This window comes from Alligator sinensis, unplaced genomic scaffold (genome assembly GCF_000455745.1).
Source record: "Alligator sinensis unplaced genomic scaffold, ASM45574v1 scaffold293_3, whole genome shotgun sequence".
Taxonomy (NCBI): Eukaryota; Metazoa; Chordata; order Crocodylia; family Alligatoridae; genus Alligator; species Alligator sinensis.
This window is the reverse complement of record NW_005842604.1, coordinates 307,831-321,820: the sequence shown is the minus strand read 5'-3', so window position 1 is coordinate 321,820 and position 13,990 is coordinate 307,831. Positions and strand designations below refer to the sequence as shown.

The following is a 13,990-nucleotide window of genomic DNA, read 5'->3' as shown; positions in this document are numbered from 1 at the left end:
CAATTGTCGAGCAGGGGCTAGGAACTGTCCCAGTTCTGTGCCCTGATCACCCGATCAGGGCACACAGCTTGTAAAGAGCTGTGGGGTTGGGGTAGGTCCTAGTCCCCTGCCCTGATCTGCTAGTGGGGCAGCTAGCAGCAAGCTAGCTGTTAATTGCCCCAACAGTGGAACAGGGTAGGGGGCCACCCCTGCCCTGCAGCTCTTTCTAAGTTCTCTGTCCCTGATTGGGGAGCCGGGGCTAGGCTGCTCCCCAGGGGCACGGGGGAAGTGTTCTAGCCTCAGCCTAGAGTCAGCTTTCTCCTCACCCTGTCCTTCCTGCTAGCCCCTGGGGTAGAACCCAGGGGGAGCCTAGAGATCCTTCTGGTGGTGGCAGGGGCACATTGCAGGGTCCCAGGAAGCGGAAGCAGTTTGCTGCCATTAGCAGGAAATCTGCTCCTGCTTCCCTGCACATGTGGACGCCAGCCCAGGAGCATAAAATACGCATGAGTATTTTACTCGCAGGTAAACTGCTCCCGGATCTAATGCATGTGTAGACACACCTACTATGCACATTATTAATCCAAAGACAAAGGCTTGTGATTTTACCACATAGTTCATTGGGTTGGGTCCCACCATAGTCCATAGGATTTTAAGTAATGATGACTCAACAGCTCAGCACTTCTCAGTATGTGTGTATTCTAGATTTCCCCCCCTCCCCTACCCGCTCAAAAAGGGTGTGTGTGGTGACTAGCCCCCACTTACAACTGGAGCCAGTTGTTGTCATGAGTCATGGGATGCTCCAAAAATTTATATGCAGATGAGGTGCAAGGCAACCTGGTGTGGCTTCACCTCAAGGGGGGGGCACGGCTACACTAATCATAGGTGCCAGGTTGAGAGAGAGGGCAACAGGATTCTGGGTTGACTGTTTGGGGCCCTGTTTGGTGATGTTTGCCAGACATTTAAGTCTGCTGAAGAAACAGGAATCATTGGAAATGGGAAAGAAAGGCATAGCTCAGTTGTGAGAGTGAAGAGGAAGTTGAAATGTGTGCAGGGTAGTGGCTCACCATGACTTGAAAAAGAGTTGGCAGTGAGGGGGGCTTGCTTAATGGGCTCTACCATATGCCTTATTCAAATGGACTTCACTAACCTGTCCTTGTGATAGGAACCCATCAGCATGTTTGCCTGATATGGGCCATGTGTATTATACTCAGGCTCAGTGTTGACTGTATTTAATTAGCTTCATAGTTGGCTTTCATTGCTGAGCATATGCTGCTTTTGGCAGCAGGTGAGTAACAGACAATGTATTTAGTGAGATTTTCTTGTGTGGGATCAGAAGATGAGGGGCTTTTTTCCCCCTTGCCAATTGGGAGAAAATCTTTGTCTTGTATTCAGCTACTTCGTCAGCTGTTATGAATACAACAACATGGCTAACTACCTCTGTACTACATCAGGCTTTGAATACTGAAGGCTGTGAAAAAATAATGTATACCTATGATTTAAGGTAAAGATGTGGTGGGAAACCTAAGTATTCATATACCACCTTAAATTTGATTTTTCTTTTTTTCTTTTTCTTTTTTCTGATTTGTTAATGCTTGGCTTTGTAACCTGTAAGGCAATATTTGGCTTGTTTTAATGGAATTAAAAGAGTTTATTTTGGGTATGACACGTTCTTCATCATGACATTGGAAAAAATATTTCCTTACAAAGCACTTCCTTTTATAAGCAAAATGAAACAAGGGGCTATTATCTGTGTTGTCAAAGGATGTTCTTTTTTGTATTTTTAAGTGGTAAATGGAGCTTAAAATGCTATTTATTTTGCCCTAACAACCCACTATCAAGTAAGATTTTTTTTTTTTCATACTTTCCAATTAATGAACTTGTTTTTGTAGACACTTATTTTTCTTTTAGGGAGTTGTCTTCCACCAAGCTGAGTTCCCTTATTTTCACTTCAATGAAATGTGGTTAAATTATCCTTCCCACCCACAATATATATACATACTTAATGTAAACCTGTCTTTATATGCAGCTTGCCTGTCCTTTTTCAAGTACACCTGAACTACTGCTTCAAATATAATAAGAGAAAAATGTATTCTGACTTGTCCAGCTGACAGTTTCTCCTTCCATGATTATACTTGGCAATTGTCTTTTTAACTTTAACAGTGCCCTGTTAGTTTGTGTTTTATTTGTCGTCTTTATCCATCAGTAAATATTTCTTTGTGGTCCTGTAACTCTTCTGTCCCAGCTCTCCGCCCCAGTAATTTAACTCTCCTCTTGCATTGCTTATCTCTTATGTACTTTTCTATTAAACTGAGGTGCTTTAATTGGAAGCAGCAGAGAGATACAGACTAAAAATGGTTTTGCAATTTATTATACATTGATTTCTATTTTAAGTTTCAATAACTTGCATTTCATCAGTTCTAGAACTGCTCTATCCTTCTCCCTGCTCTGTGCAAGATACCCCTTTTTTAAAGCTACAAATTCCACTGTTTTAGAGGGTGGGGAGAGGAACCTTGGGCAAATTAAACCATTACTGTTAAGATGCATGTTAAGATTCCTTTATCTTAAGTTCCAGAAATGAATGCCACATTTGAAAGGATTGGGGAAAAAGAAAGACTTAAATGTTTTACAGAAGATATCTGTTTGTGCTGTTGCTTTATCTCATTTCTATGGACATTTCTGTTGTTAATTATAAAGCAGGTGCACAGTTTTTCTATAGCTCTTAAGACCATTCTGCCTGTGCTCCTGATTAGACATGAACCTAACTTCTTTATATTGGCTACATTTCTTTTGTGCTGCATATAGGTGATTCAGTTCTCATGACATTTGTTATTTCTGTTGTACTTTGACTTTTCCCCAGACCTTGAGGAAAATAATCTCTCTTTGTATCAGCAGCTGGTTGTTTGTAGTGTTTGCAGAATAGCCACAATAAATATACGTCTTCACCCCAGGAACCCAGTTGAATATCCAGCTGTGACTGAAAGCAGTGCAGAGCATTTTGTTGTGTAAGCTTATAAAAAGTTAGGAGAAAGATGGTTACTTGGAAAGCATACATGAGAAAAAGATTATAAAAGCTTTCAGGACTGCGGAGATGAAGTTAAAACAACAGTTCCATCAAATTTTTATAAACATATGCAGTAATCATGCTAGAGTTCTAAAACTCCTTCAGTGAAATGCTTTCTTCTTTTTTACTACTAATTTTGTGTTTACTAAATCTACATAATTGGGTGAAGGGGAGCAGCACTGCAAAGCATTACTCAACCTCCTGCAACAGCACATAATAAGTATAATTTATAACTGGATGAATGAGCCTTTTTGGAGAGGATGGCGCATAAACCAAATAAATAAATAATAAATGTGTCGATTAAAACTGAACTATATAACTTGAATTCAAAATACTAAATATTTGCATGAAACTTCCTGCCAACTACAGCTCAGAATCAACCCCAGGAATTTGGTAATTTAATAAATCTAAAGCTGCTTTCAAAAGTTGTTGTTAGAAAACAGGCTATATTTATTTGAATGTTGTTCTTTTTTAAGTACTCATTCCCTTCTTATTATAAATAAGTATTATAGGTGCATTGCCTATTTGTTTAAAATCAAGAAATCATTATGTAGAAATTGATAAACTCACCTTCGTTAATTAAAGCTAGTGGCGGTATCCTAAATGGACTTTTTGTAGGAGAAGTAGCTGGATCAGGTGGTGGTCTTACATCTCTATCTCTAGGATAACCTGGGTCTCTCTGAATTTCATTACCTCCCAAAAGCACAGGTGTATAGGGTTGACTGTTAGGTATGTGCTGTGGTACCACCTGAACAAGAGGTGGGGACCCATGTGTGTCCTGTCGTGAGAATACCCGCAAGCATTGTTCTTCCAATAAAGAAATAATCACGGACTGATTGTTTACAAGATCAGTCAGTGCTGCATATTTTACTTCGAGCTCTCTGTATCTTGTTGCCATCTTCAGCATTTCTGTTGTAACATTGAGGATTTTGTTTTCCAGTTGGGAAAGCTCAAGAGAATTATCTCGCTTTCGGATTATCTCATGCAAGAGCTGCATGTAAAGTTGAGTGACTCGAGAGTTCATGTTACGACTTTCTTTTCTCAACAATTTTACTTCATTCACAATATTTCCATCTACATCCACCACTAGTTGCAAGACGTCAATCTCCCGTTTCTGCTTGGATAGTACATCCTTTAGATTTTCTATGTCCATCCTTGTGACTTCATCTTTTCTGTTATCAGAACGTGGTCCATTAGTGTTTACACAAATTGGCCCTGTTATTTTTTGTTCAGGAACCAGGAACGTGTAACCACACTTTTTCCCTTCTTCTCCACCATCTGTTGAACGAGGATGCCGTTTCTGGGATACTTTATTGAGTGCAGCCTGTTCTCTGCAATGGCCTGTAGACAGTAGTAGAAATAATACCATACCCAAAGTCCATGTAAATATCTTCATTTTGAAGTGAATGTGTTGGATTTCAGAAAAGACTAAGAAATAAAAAGAAAATGAAAAGCTGAATTCAGTTTTAAGGCCTTACTTTATGTTTAGTAACATATTGGGGGGAAAAAACAATCTTTTGTTAGGCCACATACGCAGCTGAGGCTGTCTGCTATAAATGCTGCCCAAATAAATATTTTCTCATGATGCTGAATTTAGTTATTTAAAAAATGTATTTGTTTAAATAGTTCTATAATTATACAAAGGGGATGTTACACCTTCCTAGCAGGACAAATGTATGCAAACTTGACTTGTTCTTGCCCACTTAAATGGCATTAGCTTTTATACTGTGTTTAATCATTTTAATTATATCTCCAATAAGATTTACAAATAACGATCTTTGGAGATTGCCCTAAAATAGTTATCCAGAATTCATTTTAAGCTAACATGTTTGTAAGAAACAATTATTGATAATGTTAACTCTGCAGTCATATTTTGCTTGAATATTTAAGGTTGTAATTCTTTCGTATGTGAATGGAAACACATACTGACCTTTGTTCTCATGAAACAGAATTTTTACTAAGAAATTAGGGTACTCTGATCATCTGATTTCTAATACAGATCTTAAATTATCTATCACTATTTTTAAATATTTTAATGAAAATTCTAATGAGGGAGTTTACTCAGTAAAGCCATGTGTGTCCTTTCACCTCTTTCTCTTCCATTTTGACGTCTGCTCTGGTAAAGCAAAATAAATACACCTCAGAACTGTACGTCATATTTGTGTGAGGTGTTGAGAAGAGAAAACACTACCCACAATTCTTTTCTGATTTTAACCTTCAAAAGAAAATATGATATATCAGCCCTTCACAAAATGGATGGCAAAATGCATCCTGACAAAGGTGAAAAAGCAGTAAGAATATCCACTTAAAAGAATGGATGCTTTTTTTAGGTGTCTTTGAGGGATTTTAATTGTCATTGTTACACTGCTCCTTCTTGACACTTAAATCATCAACCCCTTGATCTGTAAAGAAGTTGGGTATATTTTATCAGCTATAAATTATAATATTAAAAACATTTAATCCTTTCAACATGTAACAGAATGGTTTTGCTTTATATTGTTGCTACATAGGACAGTAAGAACACATTGAAAAATGAGGCCAGGATTTCTTGGAGTGATGCCTTTTTATTGGACCAACTGCATAGTAAGGAAAGAGTTGGACAAGCTTTCAAATGCGAGGCATTCTTCATTAGGTCTGAACAGTAAAAGCCAGAACAGCGTAGTAAAATAAATAAATAAATAAATAAAAACAGTTTTAAGAGTAGGGCGAGAAATTGCCACGGGTAACAGATGAACAATTAGCAGAAAAAGCTAATTACTGAGAGAGAGGCCTATCAGAAGGAAGAAGGGTCATTCTCAGCTTTCATGCATGAAAATAATTCAGGAATCAGGTATGTAACAATGTGTCATAAAACCAGTATCGGTGTTGAATCCTGGGTTCTTAATGTCCGTCCAGTTTATGAATTTTTGTTCCCAAGTTCTCCTCTTAACAGTGTTAAGTAGATTTCCCTTAAGCAAAATTCTCAATAAAAGCCCAGAAACCTCCCTCCCTCAAAGACAAGCCATAAAGCTATACAGTGAGAGAGTAATCAAATCAGCAGACAAAGGTGGAGCTATAGTTAGTCATCATCAACCATAAAGACTGCATCAGTGAAGCCACCAGACAGTTCTCTTACACCAAATATTATAAAGAACTTGAGGAAGACCCAAAACCAGAATTCACTCTGGAACTGGAAAATATAATCACATCCTTCCCACACCAGCTCTAGGAAAAACTGCTTCCACTATACCTCACTCTCCCACCCCAGGAACTTTGTGCACTCCCAAAGATCTGCAAACAAGGTAATCCCATCATGCCCAACTGTGGTACCCTCCTCGTAATCACCTTCTGTTTGTCTGCTGTCCCTGGGAATTTTTCCCTTCTTACAATTGTGGTTTTTACTATGCTGTATTGGCTTTTACAGCTCAGATGATACTGATGAAGAATGCTGGTCCAATAAAAGATGTTACCCTAAGAAGTCCTTCACTCACAATTATTGGGCCATCATAACTACAACATCACTCTAACACATGAAAAGTGAGATCCCTTCTTTAAATTTTACCACAGCATTCAAGGTGACAAATAGTATTCATATTTAAGTAAACTAATAACTATCCTCTGATCATTACAGTTTTCTTGCTGACTTCAGGGAAAGTATAGTTGGAGCATTAATTTCAGTTTTGACAAGCAGATTGCTCTCTCTCCTGTTGTCTCAGGTATGGAAAAAGTAGAAATGAATCTCTGTCTCTCAACACTGGAGTGAAATTAATGGAAGCTTATTAGTTTCATGCTGTTTCTGTTGCACCATGATGCAAAACCAGTAGCCTAGGTAGGGTTTCTGGCCTGAGCAGTAGCAAACAGGTATAGGTTATCACTTGTCCTTGCTAAATCTTCTAAATGTCTGTTCCCCAAGTATGTCGGCTACAAAACAAGACTGATGAAGACCAGAGCATGCCCCTAATAAAAATATCCTGTAGGTAAAATGAGCTGTGAGTTTTTGTTTTTTTTAAATTATGAAGAGTTCTGGTCTCATCTGTTCTATTGATAATTGTTACTATTTGTGTATGCTTGGCAAACCCCTTCTTTAATCAAACAGAGTAAATATGTTGTTGCTCAGGGCAAGATTTTTTTTGTGGGTGGTATTTTTTTTATTGGACCAGCTATATAGCGTTAGGAAGGATTTAGACAAGTTTTGGGGTACCACAGTGCCCTATGTAAGGAAAGATAAAAGTAAGCAGTATTGCTTTAAATTTATTTTTATAAGAAATATTGTATGTACATGTTTAGCAAACCATTTACGTATGTAGTCTAGTATACAGGAAGGTAACTTGTCATTCACTTATTCTACTAACTAGTTATGCAATGCCTAGTGTTGGAGTTTTGTCAGAATTTCATTTGAATCCTGGTTAAAAACAACACCAGAAATTTAAGATATTTTCCTAATAAACTTTAGTTAAATCCTCCAACTATTATTTTAAAATAACTTTGTACCTTGGGTGCATATATGACTTCACTGACATATGAAAGATGGCACTGCTTAATAAAAAGTAGTACCATGTTTTAGTTCTCTGTGTACATAGACATTTATCTGAGTTTTTTACAACAGCTTCCTATTTTACCCATTACAGCTCCTAATAAATTCCTGTGGCACCATGAAATTCCAAATAGCATTAAAAAAATATTTTATTAAAAGGAACATAATTGAGTTCTGATGCTGTCAGAGATGCAACTTAATTACTACATTTTGTTGTGTGTTTGTTTTTAATTTGGTGAACAAATGGAAGTAAAAATAGTGTTCTATAACTTTTTTCCTCTGAAGGATATTACAAATAAATGTCTTAAAAGCAAGCCTACTGCAATGAAGCACTTAATCCATTCCAGTGTTCTGCCTCAATTAATTGTTCTCATTCCTTGTAATAATTTATTATATTTATAGGTCTTAATCCTACCAGCTTATTACTTTTTTTTTTTTTAATTGAAGGGTGTAACTTACAAGTGTTCTCAGGATTTTGGCTTTAAATGTGCTCTCTGATCACAGGATGAACTAAATGGCATAGCATATAATAACCAAAAGCTACTGGCTGCTCAAGTTTTGTCTTAGTGCTCCATAATAAGCAAAAGTTGAGCCATCTGCTGATTGGACTTGCATTAACCTTAAATACGTTTATAATTACGTTAACAGCTTGGGTACATGACATTTACAACAGCATAAGTGCCTCATCTGGGGTTAAGTCACTGGGGGATAACTTGTACCTACTAGTCTAGGTACAGTGAACTATAAACTGGATATGAACCACCAATGTGCTCTTGTTGAAAAAAAATGCCAACAGCATAAAATGTATTACAAGGAATCTCACTTGCAAATCAAAAGAAATGATTCTTCCACTCTTATTTGGCACTGGTGAGGCTTCAGCCAGAGTACTGTCCAGTTTTGGGCCCCACACTTCTTGGAGGATGTAGACAGATTCAGAAGAGTCCAGCAGAGAGTGACAAACGTGAGTAGAAGCCTGAGGAATATGGTTTATGAGGGAAAGCTTCAAGAAGTAGGGTTATTCAGTCTGGAAAAGAAAAGACAGAGGAGGGGGAAGGAATTTGATAACACTCTTCAAATACATAAAGGGTGTTTAAAGAGAGAGGATGGAAATAGTCTTTCCTCTGTGGCTGTACTAAAACAGGAGCAATGGTATTGTGCTGCAGCAGAGGAAATTCATGTTGGATATTAGGAAGAACTTTCTGGCTATATGGGTGGTTGAAGCACTGGAAGAAGCCAAGCCACCTAGAAAATTGTGGCATCTCCATTCCTGGCAACTTTCAAGAGAAGTTTGGATAGACTTCTGGCTGGGATTAGTCATGGGTGGTCCAGCCTCCAGCAGGGGTCTGGACCAGATGACCTTGTGAGATCCTTTTCTGCCCTGTTTTCCTGTGATCCTGTTGAATGTCAGTGTCCATCTCATAGAAGCCATTTGTTACAAGGCAGAATCTACTGCAAACTTCCCTACCGTCTAGTGGGGAGGTATTGTAAATACCACCTACAGCAAAAAGTTAGCATGTATTGCTGTTTGTCTGTCCTCTCAGGACTCCAATGCAACTTACATCAATTTAAAATACTAACATACATTCCACGAAGGTAAATACCATCTGTTCAGACCCCAAGATGAGTTTCTTAGAGTTGGACTGTTAACTTCTATACTTTGAGCTGAACAAGTCTTTACATGGGGCTAAAAATGTCTGTTTTTGAGAAAAACAGAACTCCAAGGGCCTGACAGGTAAGTGATAGAAGCAGCATTTGCAAGCAGTGCTACTTTAAAATGCTTTTTTTAATGATGTTTTTTACCCCATCATGAGTGAGTTTAAACCTCAAACACGGGGTTAGGCAGCCTGTTGGCATTTTTCTGGTGCTTCTTTAACTACTTCAGTTCTGAGCCCATGTGATTGTGCAGCAACCATACTGAATGTCTACCAAAGTAGCAGTGTCTTAATTTGTCTTCACAAAAGCAATGTTAACTACAGCATTGATCATTTTTACAGAAGTATTCAGAATTGTGGGCACTACGTGAGTACAGTACTATTGCATTTTTTTTATTTTTTTTTTTGGACAGAGGACCCTGCTATACATTACATGCATTATGCAATTAACTGGCTAATTACACAATAAATTTAGACCAGCCACAGATGCAAAGTAATCATCGCATGATAAAAATGATTATCTAGCTATAGAGAGCCAACTGGCTATAAAGTTAGTGCTTGAAAATGTGCAACAACTCTAGCTGGTTTCTGTCCAGCTTTAATTTGACCATGTAGCAGAGCCCTTACTCTTGGCTCATTTTTAAAGGCAAATGTGCAAAGCCCTTTCCAGTCTACCTTTTAAATTAGTGATTTTTATTTACAAAAATTATATTCTAATTTTTTTTTTAATTACAAAGAAGCTATTTATTTGGCAACAAAGAACAGAATTCTTAACTATAAAAGATCAAAGTGAAGCCTGACCTGGCTCTTCACTTGCAGTGCAACATTAGTTTCTCACTGGTTATGGCATGTTATCCGAAGAAATGCTGTAGATCTTTTAAACGTGTCATTTCTGGCAGAGGCATAGAGAAGAGCAGGTGTGCAGAATATGCTTTTGTAAATAGCATATTTGAGTTGTCTGCAGAGCAAGCTATTTGTTTTCATTTGAAGTGATGTGATTTTTTTCCTACTGAGCATACCAAGATTCTAAACCATGGAAGAAATTGTAAAGTACATTGGTTTAATTCAGTTTGTTATACATATCTGTTTCTCTTAGTACCTGTTCTTCAGGTTTCATAGCTTTTAAGACTTACTGGTATGGTAGCCTTTTGATCATATGAACATAGTCCTACTTTTTTTTCCTTTTATTACTTCATGTATATTTTGTGACTTGTACTTTTGGATCTTAAAATCCTATTCCAAGTAGAAAGGTTTGAGAGAGGGGGAGGAACCTTCTCTCAAAGAAAGAATCCAAAGTTTAATTACAGCAAATGAAGAGAAATTTTACATGGTGTTTCTGGGGACAGACTTATTCTTCGTGTTTGAATGATGGATATGTCATCAGTGCATTTATCTACTTTGTCCAGTGTTCATATTTTCAAAAAGATGCAGTAATAAAAATAAACAGCAACTGATACCCTAATGTTAAAAGGTTATCATTTTTTACATAGTATGAGTTTATACATTACCATGTATGACATCATTTGAAGTGTTGTTTGTGGCTGTTTAAACAACTGAAATCTCTTAGGGTTCATCGATATGGGGAAATGTATCATGTGACAGTCCTATTGTGGAATAAGCATGGCTCTTGACTTTAGATTCAGCTGCTGCTATAGTGACATTTTATATTGGGGGGGGGAATCACTGTACTTACTGTGGAATAAGATTCCAACATGTGGAGTTAAGTTGGCATAATGATACCAGAGTGGTTCTGCTATTAGATTTTTTCCATGTAGACTGGCCCTTTTCAACAAGTTGCTCAGCCTTAGACTGCATAACTAGATTCTTATATTGATATTCACTGCAACTTTGTAGTTTGTGTGTTTTGATAAATGCACTGTACAAAAATAATCATAATTAGATCTCCTATACCAAGTAGCCTTTGTGGGCTAACCAGAGTTTAAAGTTTAAAAAAAAAAAAATTAAATCACTTGTTTTGAAGCAGAGGTAAGGGGAGGGGGAAGTTTGAAAATTGCTTTAAAAATTAACAATTGGAAGGATCGTGTTAACACAAAATAATTGCAAGGTTGTTATAACATATGTCCTGAAGTCACAGGAAAAACAGTGACCTTATCAGAATATATTTTAAAGCTATTCAGATTCAAAAAGTGCTGCATTCCTAGCGCCTAGAAATATGGGGATTTTTGAACCCCTATTACTTATTTTAGCTTGTTAAAAAGTCATTACATGGGTTCCTTCCATGTGTAAAACTCGGCAGTCTAACATATGTTTAGAAATGTGAATTATTTAGGGGCTCCAGAATTCCTAGTGGAACAGATACTGAAAACATTAAGCACTTGGCAATAAGTAAGCTCTGAGAAGTTTTGCTTCATTAATCACTATATAAATCTCACAGACCTGATTAATAGGGCACATGTGAGGAACAGCAAATTAAACCCAGTAATTTCTGTCAGAGTATTCTTGGTAACAGTTATGTAGCTATTGGCAGATGTTCAAAAGTTCTAAGGCCTCCAAGATGTATACACAATTAGTTTGAAACTTAAAATTCAGTATTTTCTCTCATTTAGATCTTTATCGTTTGATGACCATATAAACCATCAATATGTCACTGGTAATTTAAAATAAGTCTTTTACAGCAAAAGCCGAAAGCTTAGAGGCCAATGGAGGAGTGAATAATTTTTCCTATGAACATTATATAACTTCAGAGCTGTTGACTCAGCTGCTTTCTGTTGCAAGAGGTTTAGGAACTGTTCCTAAATTGTACTTGGCTAAGAATGAGTAGAGAATAATATCTGAAATTCACAGTGTAGACTTTCCAGTGACATTTAGTTTTCCTGGTTAGTCCCTGTAATATTTTAAGGGGAGTAAGATAATGGTTAGAAAAAGCAGAATTTTATCTTCCAAACAATTTGAACAGGCTAAATCTTTTTAGTTGAGAATGTCTTGTGTTTCCTTGTACAGATGTCATTTTTTTGCAATTACTTTAGCCATACTTAAATTTCCATTTAGCATTTTCTCTTGGATTCTTCACTCTGTAGGTTATTCCCAAGGGCTGGCTAATACAGTTTACTTTTTCATTTATTCTAAGTTTACTATGTTTGTATTCATCCATCTTGTAAAAAAAAAAAAAAAAAAAAAAAAGCATTGAGGGATGAAATGTGGAACTTTTACCTTGATAACTTTTTTTTTTTTAAATAAGCTTTTATCTTCTGGGCTTATTACTAGTTTTCAAGTTCTAAATGTTATCATTTTCAAAGAAAAGAGCTTAAGTCTGTTTTCTGCTTAGTGGTAAACTATAGTTCACAATATCCTTTATGAAAGTTTTTAATGATTTTGATTTTCCTTACTACAACCAATCATGCAGTAATTCACTTTAATTTTGTGAGTGTGTTTGCACTTGCTAAACAGGCACACTATTATCCTTTGTTATATGGCTAAGAAGGATGCAAACTTTGCTCATATACTTTACTTGGTTTTGCAACAGGTTTTGTTAAGAGACTTGTTCTGTTTGAATCTGAATCTATATACGACCAAAGGATTCTTGATTTGGTTGCAAAACTAGAGCGGTTGTTTGAAAATGAATTTAAATGTTAGTCTATAGAAATCCTTCTACTAAAATGTTGCATTGGGCAGATGTGGATTGCTAGCTGTTTATCATATATGTCAACTTGGTTTTTTTCATAGCAGATTTGCAATATCCATTTTCTAGTTCTAATAGTACTATCTACCAGTATACTTTCTGACATCGGGTGAAATTTTGGCATTGTTAGAGTAAATGGGAAACTTTCCTTTCATTTTAGTGCATCCAGGTTTCTGTCTGTAATGCTCAAAATACCTGAGTTGTGTGCACTGCTTATGTTGTATACGTGTTCAGTTTTATGCTATAGTGCGCACGCTCGCGCTCGCTCGCTCGCTCGCTCTCTCTCTCTCTCTCTCTCTCTCTCTCTCTCTCTCTCTCTCTCATTAAATTATACAGATAACCTAAATATTCAGATGGAATACAGTAAGAATGCTTTCAGTACAACTGAAATAATTGGTTCATGCTGTCAGTTTTCTCATGTATGTTGAACTATTCCTGTTTGTCATAGTTCTTCGTTGTGTACTACAGAAATGAGTTCAATGTTTGAGCTGTCACTGAACTCTTAAGCAAGTGTACCATGCATAATTACATGTGTGAGATTTTGCAAGCAAGTCTGCATGTGTATGAAAAATAAGTAGAAAACTTACCAACAAACAAACCTTATCGATGCTTTGCTTCTGTAGTAGATTGAAAATCCAAAAGTCAACTTGCTTTCGCTTCTTGCATTACCCGGTATTGTGTTTTGTTAATCTGTCATTCTAGTGAAGACTGCTTTTCTGCCTTCCCTTGTTAGATCCAAGCTGCATTAGAAAATCGAACTTTTCCATACAGTTAACCAAACTAATTAAATTAATTAAAAAAGTATAATTGAAGTTCCAGTGTATTCTGTTCCAGAAAAGGGATAGAAGTGTTTTTGAAGCTGCAGTGTTTTATGTGTTACTTGCAGGAACGCACTAACTAGCTACAGCTGATCCAGATTCCATATAGAGCACGCTTGGGCAGTTTTTCTTTTTTTAAACAAACACACACTAGACTTAGATGTTCAGCCCACCTATGATGTCATTTTGAACTCATCGAAGAACAGAAGAAACTCCTCCTTTCCTATCCATAGTCTCTGGAAAAGGATGGGGGAGGGAGCCTGAAAAGCCATGAACAAGGAAAGATTGTTTGCCAGTTTAAGGCAGGGCACCATATGGCAACAGACT

General features: G+C 36.9%; 2 protein-coding genes across 5 annotated transcripts in view; one reads left to right on the top strand and one right to left on the bottom strand.

Moving 5' to 3' along the window:
- ANGPTL1 (angiopoietin like 1) overlaps positions 1-13,738 on the bottom strand; it is a 30,915-nt gene extending 17,177 nt beyond the window's left edge. Inside the window, exons 1-2 of one of the 3 annotated variants that reach the window (XM_006033017.2) lie at positions 13,433-13,738; positions 3,611-4,468 (exon numbers count right to left, since the gene is read on the bottom strand). In XM_006033017.2, coding sequence (XP_006033079.1) covers positions 3,611-4,436 — 826 coding nt within the window. In that variant the 5' untranslated portion in view covers positions 4,437-4,468; positions 13,433-13,738. Of the gene's footprint in view, positions 1-3,610; positions 4,469-8,376; positions 8,404-13,432 lie in introns of those variants that run through there. The other 2 variants (XM_006033018.2, XM_014524375.2) reach the window with 2 other exon arrangements.
- RALGPS2 (Ral GEF with PH domain and SH3 binding motif 2) overlaps positions 1-13,990 on the top strand; it is a 218,787-nt gene that overhangs the window by 137,705 nt on the left and 67,092 nt on the right. The gene's annotated exons all lie outside the window — the stretch shown is intronic.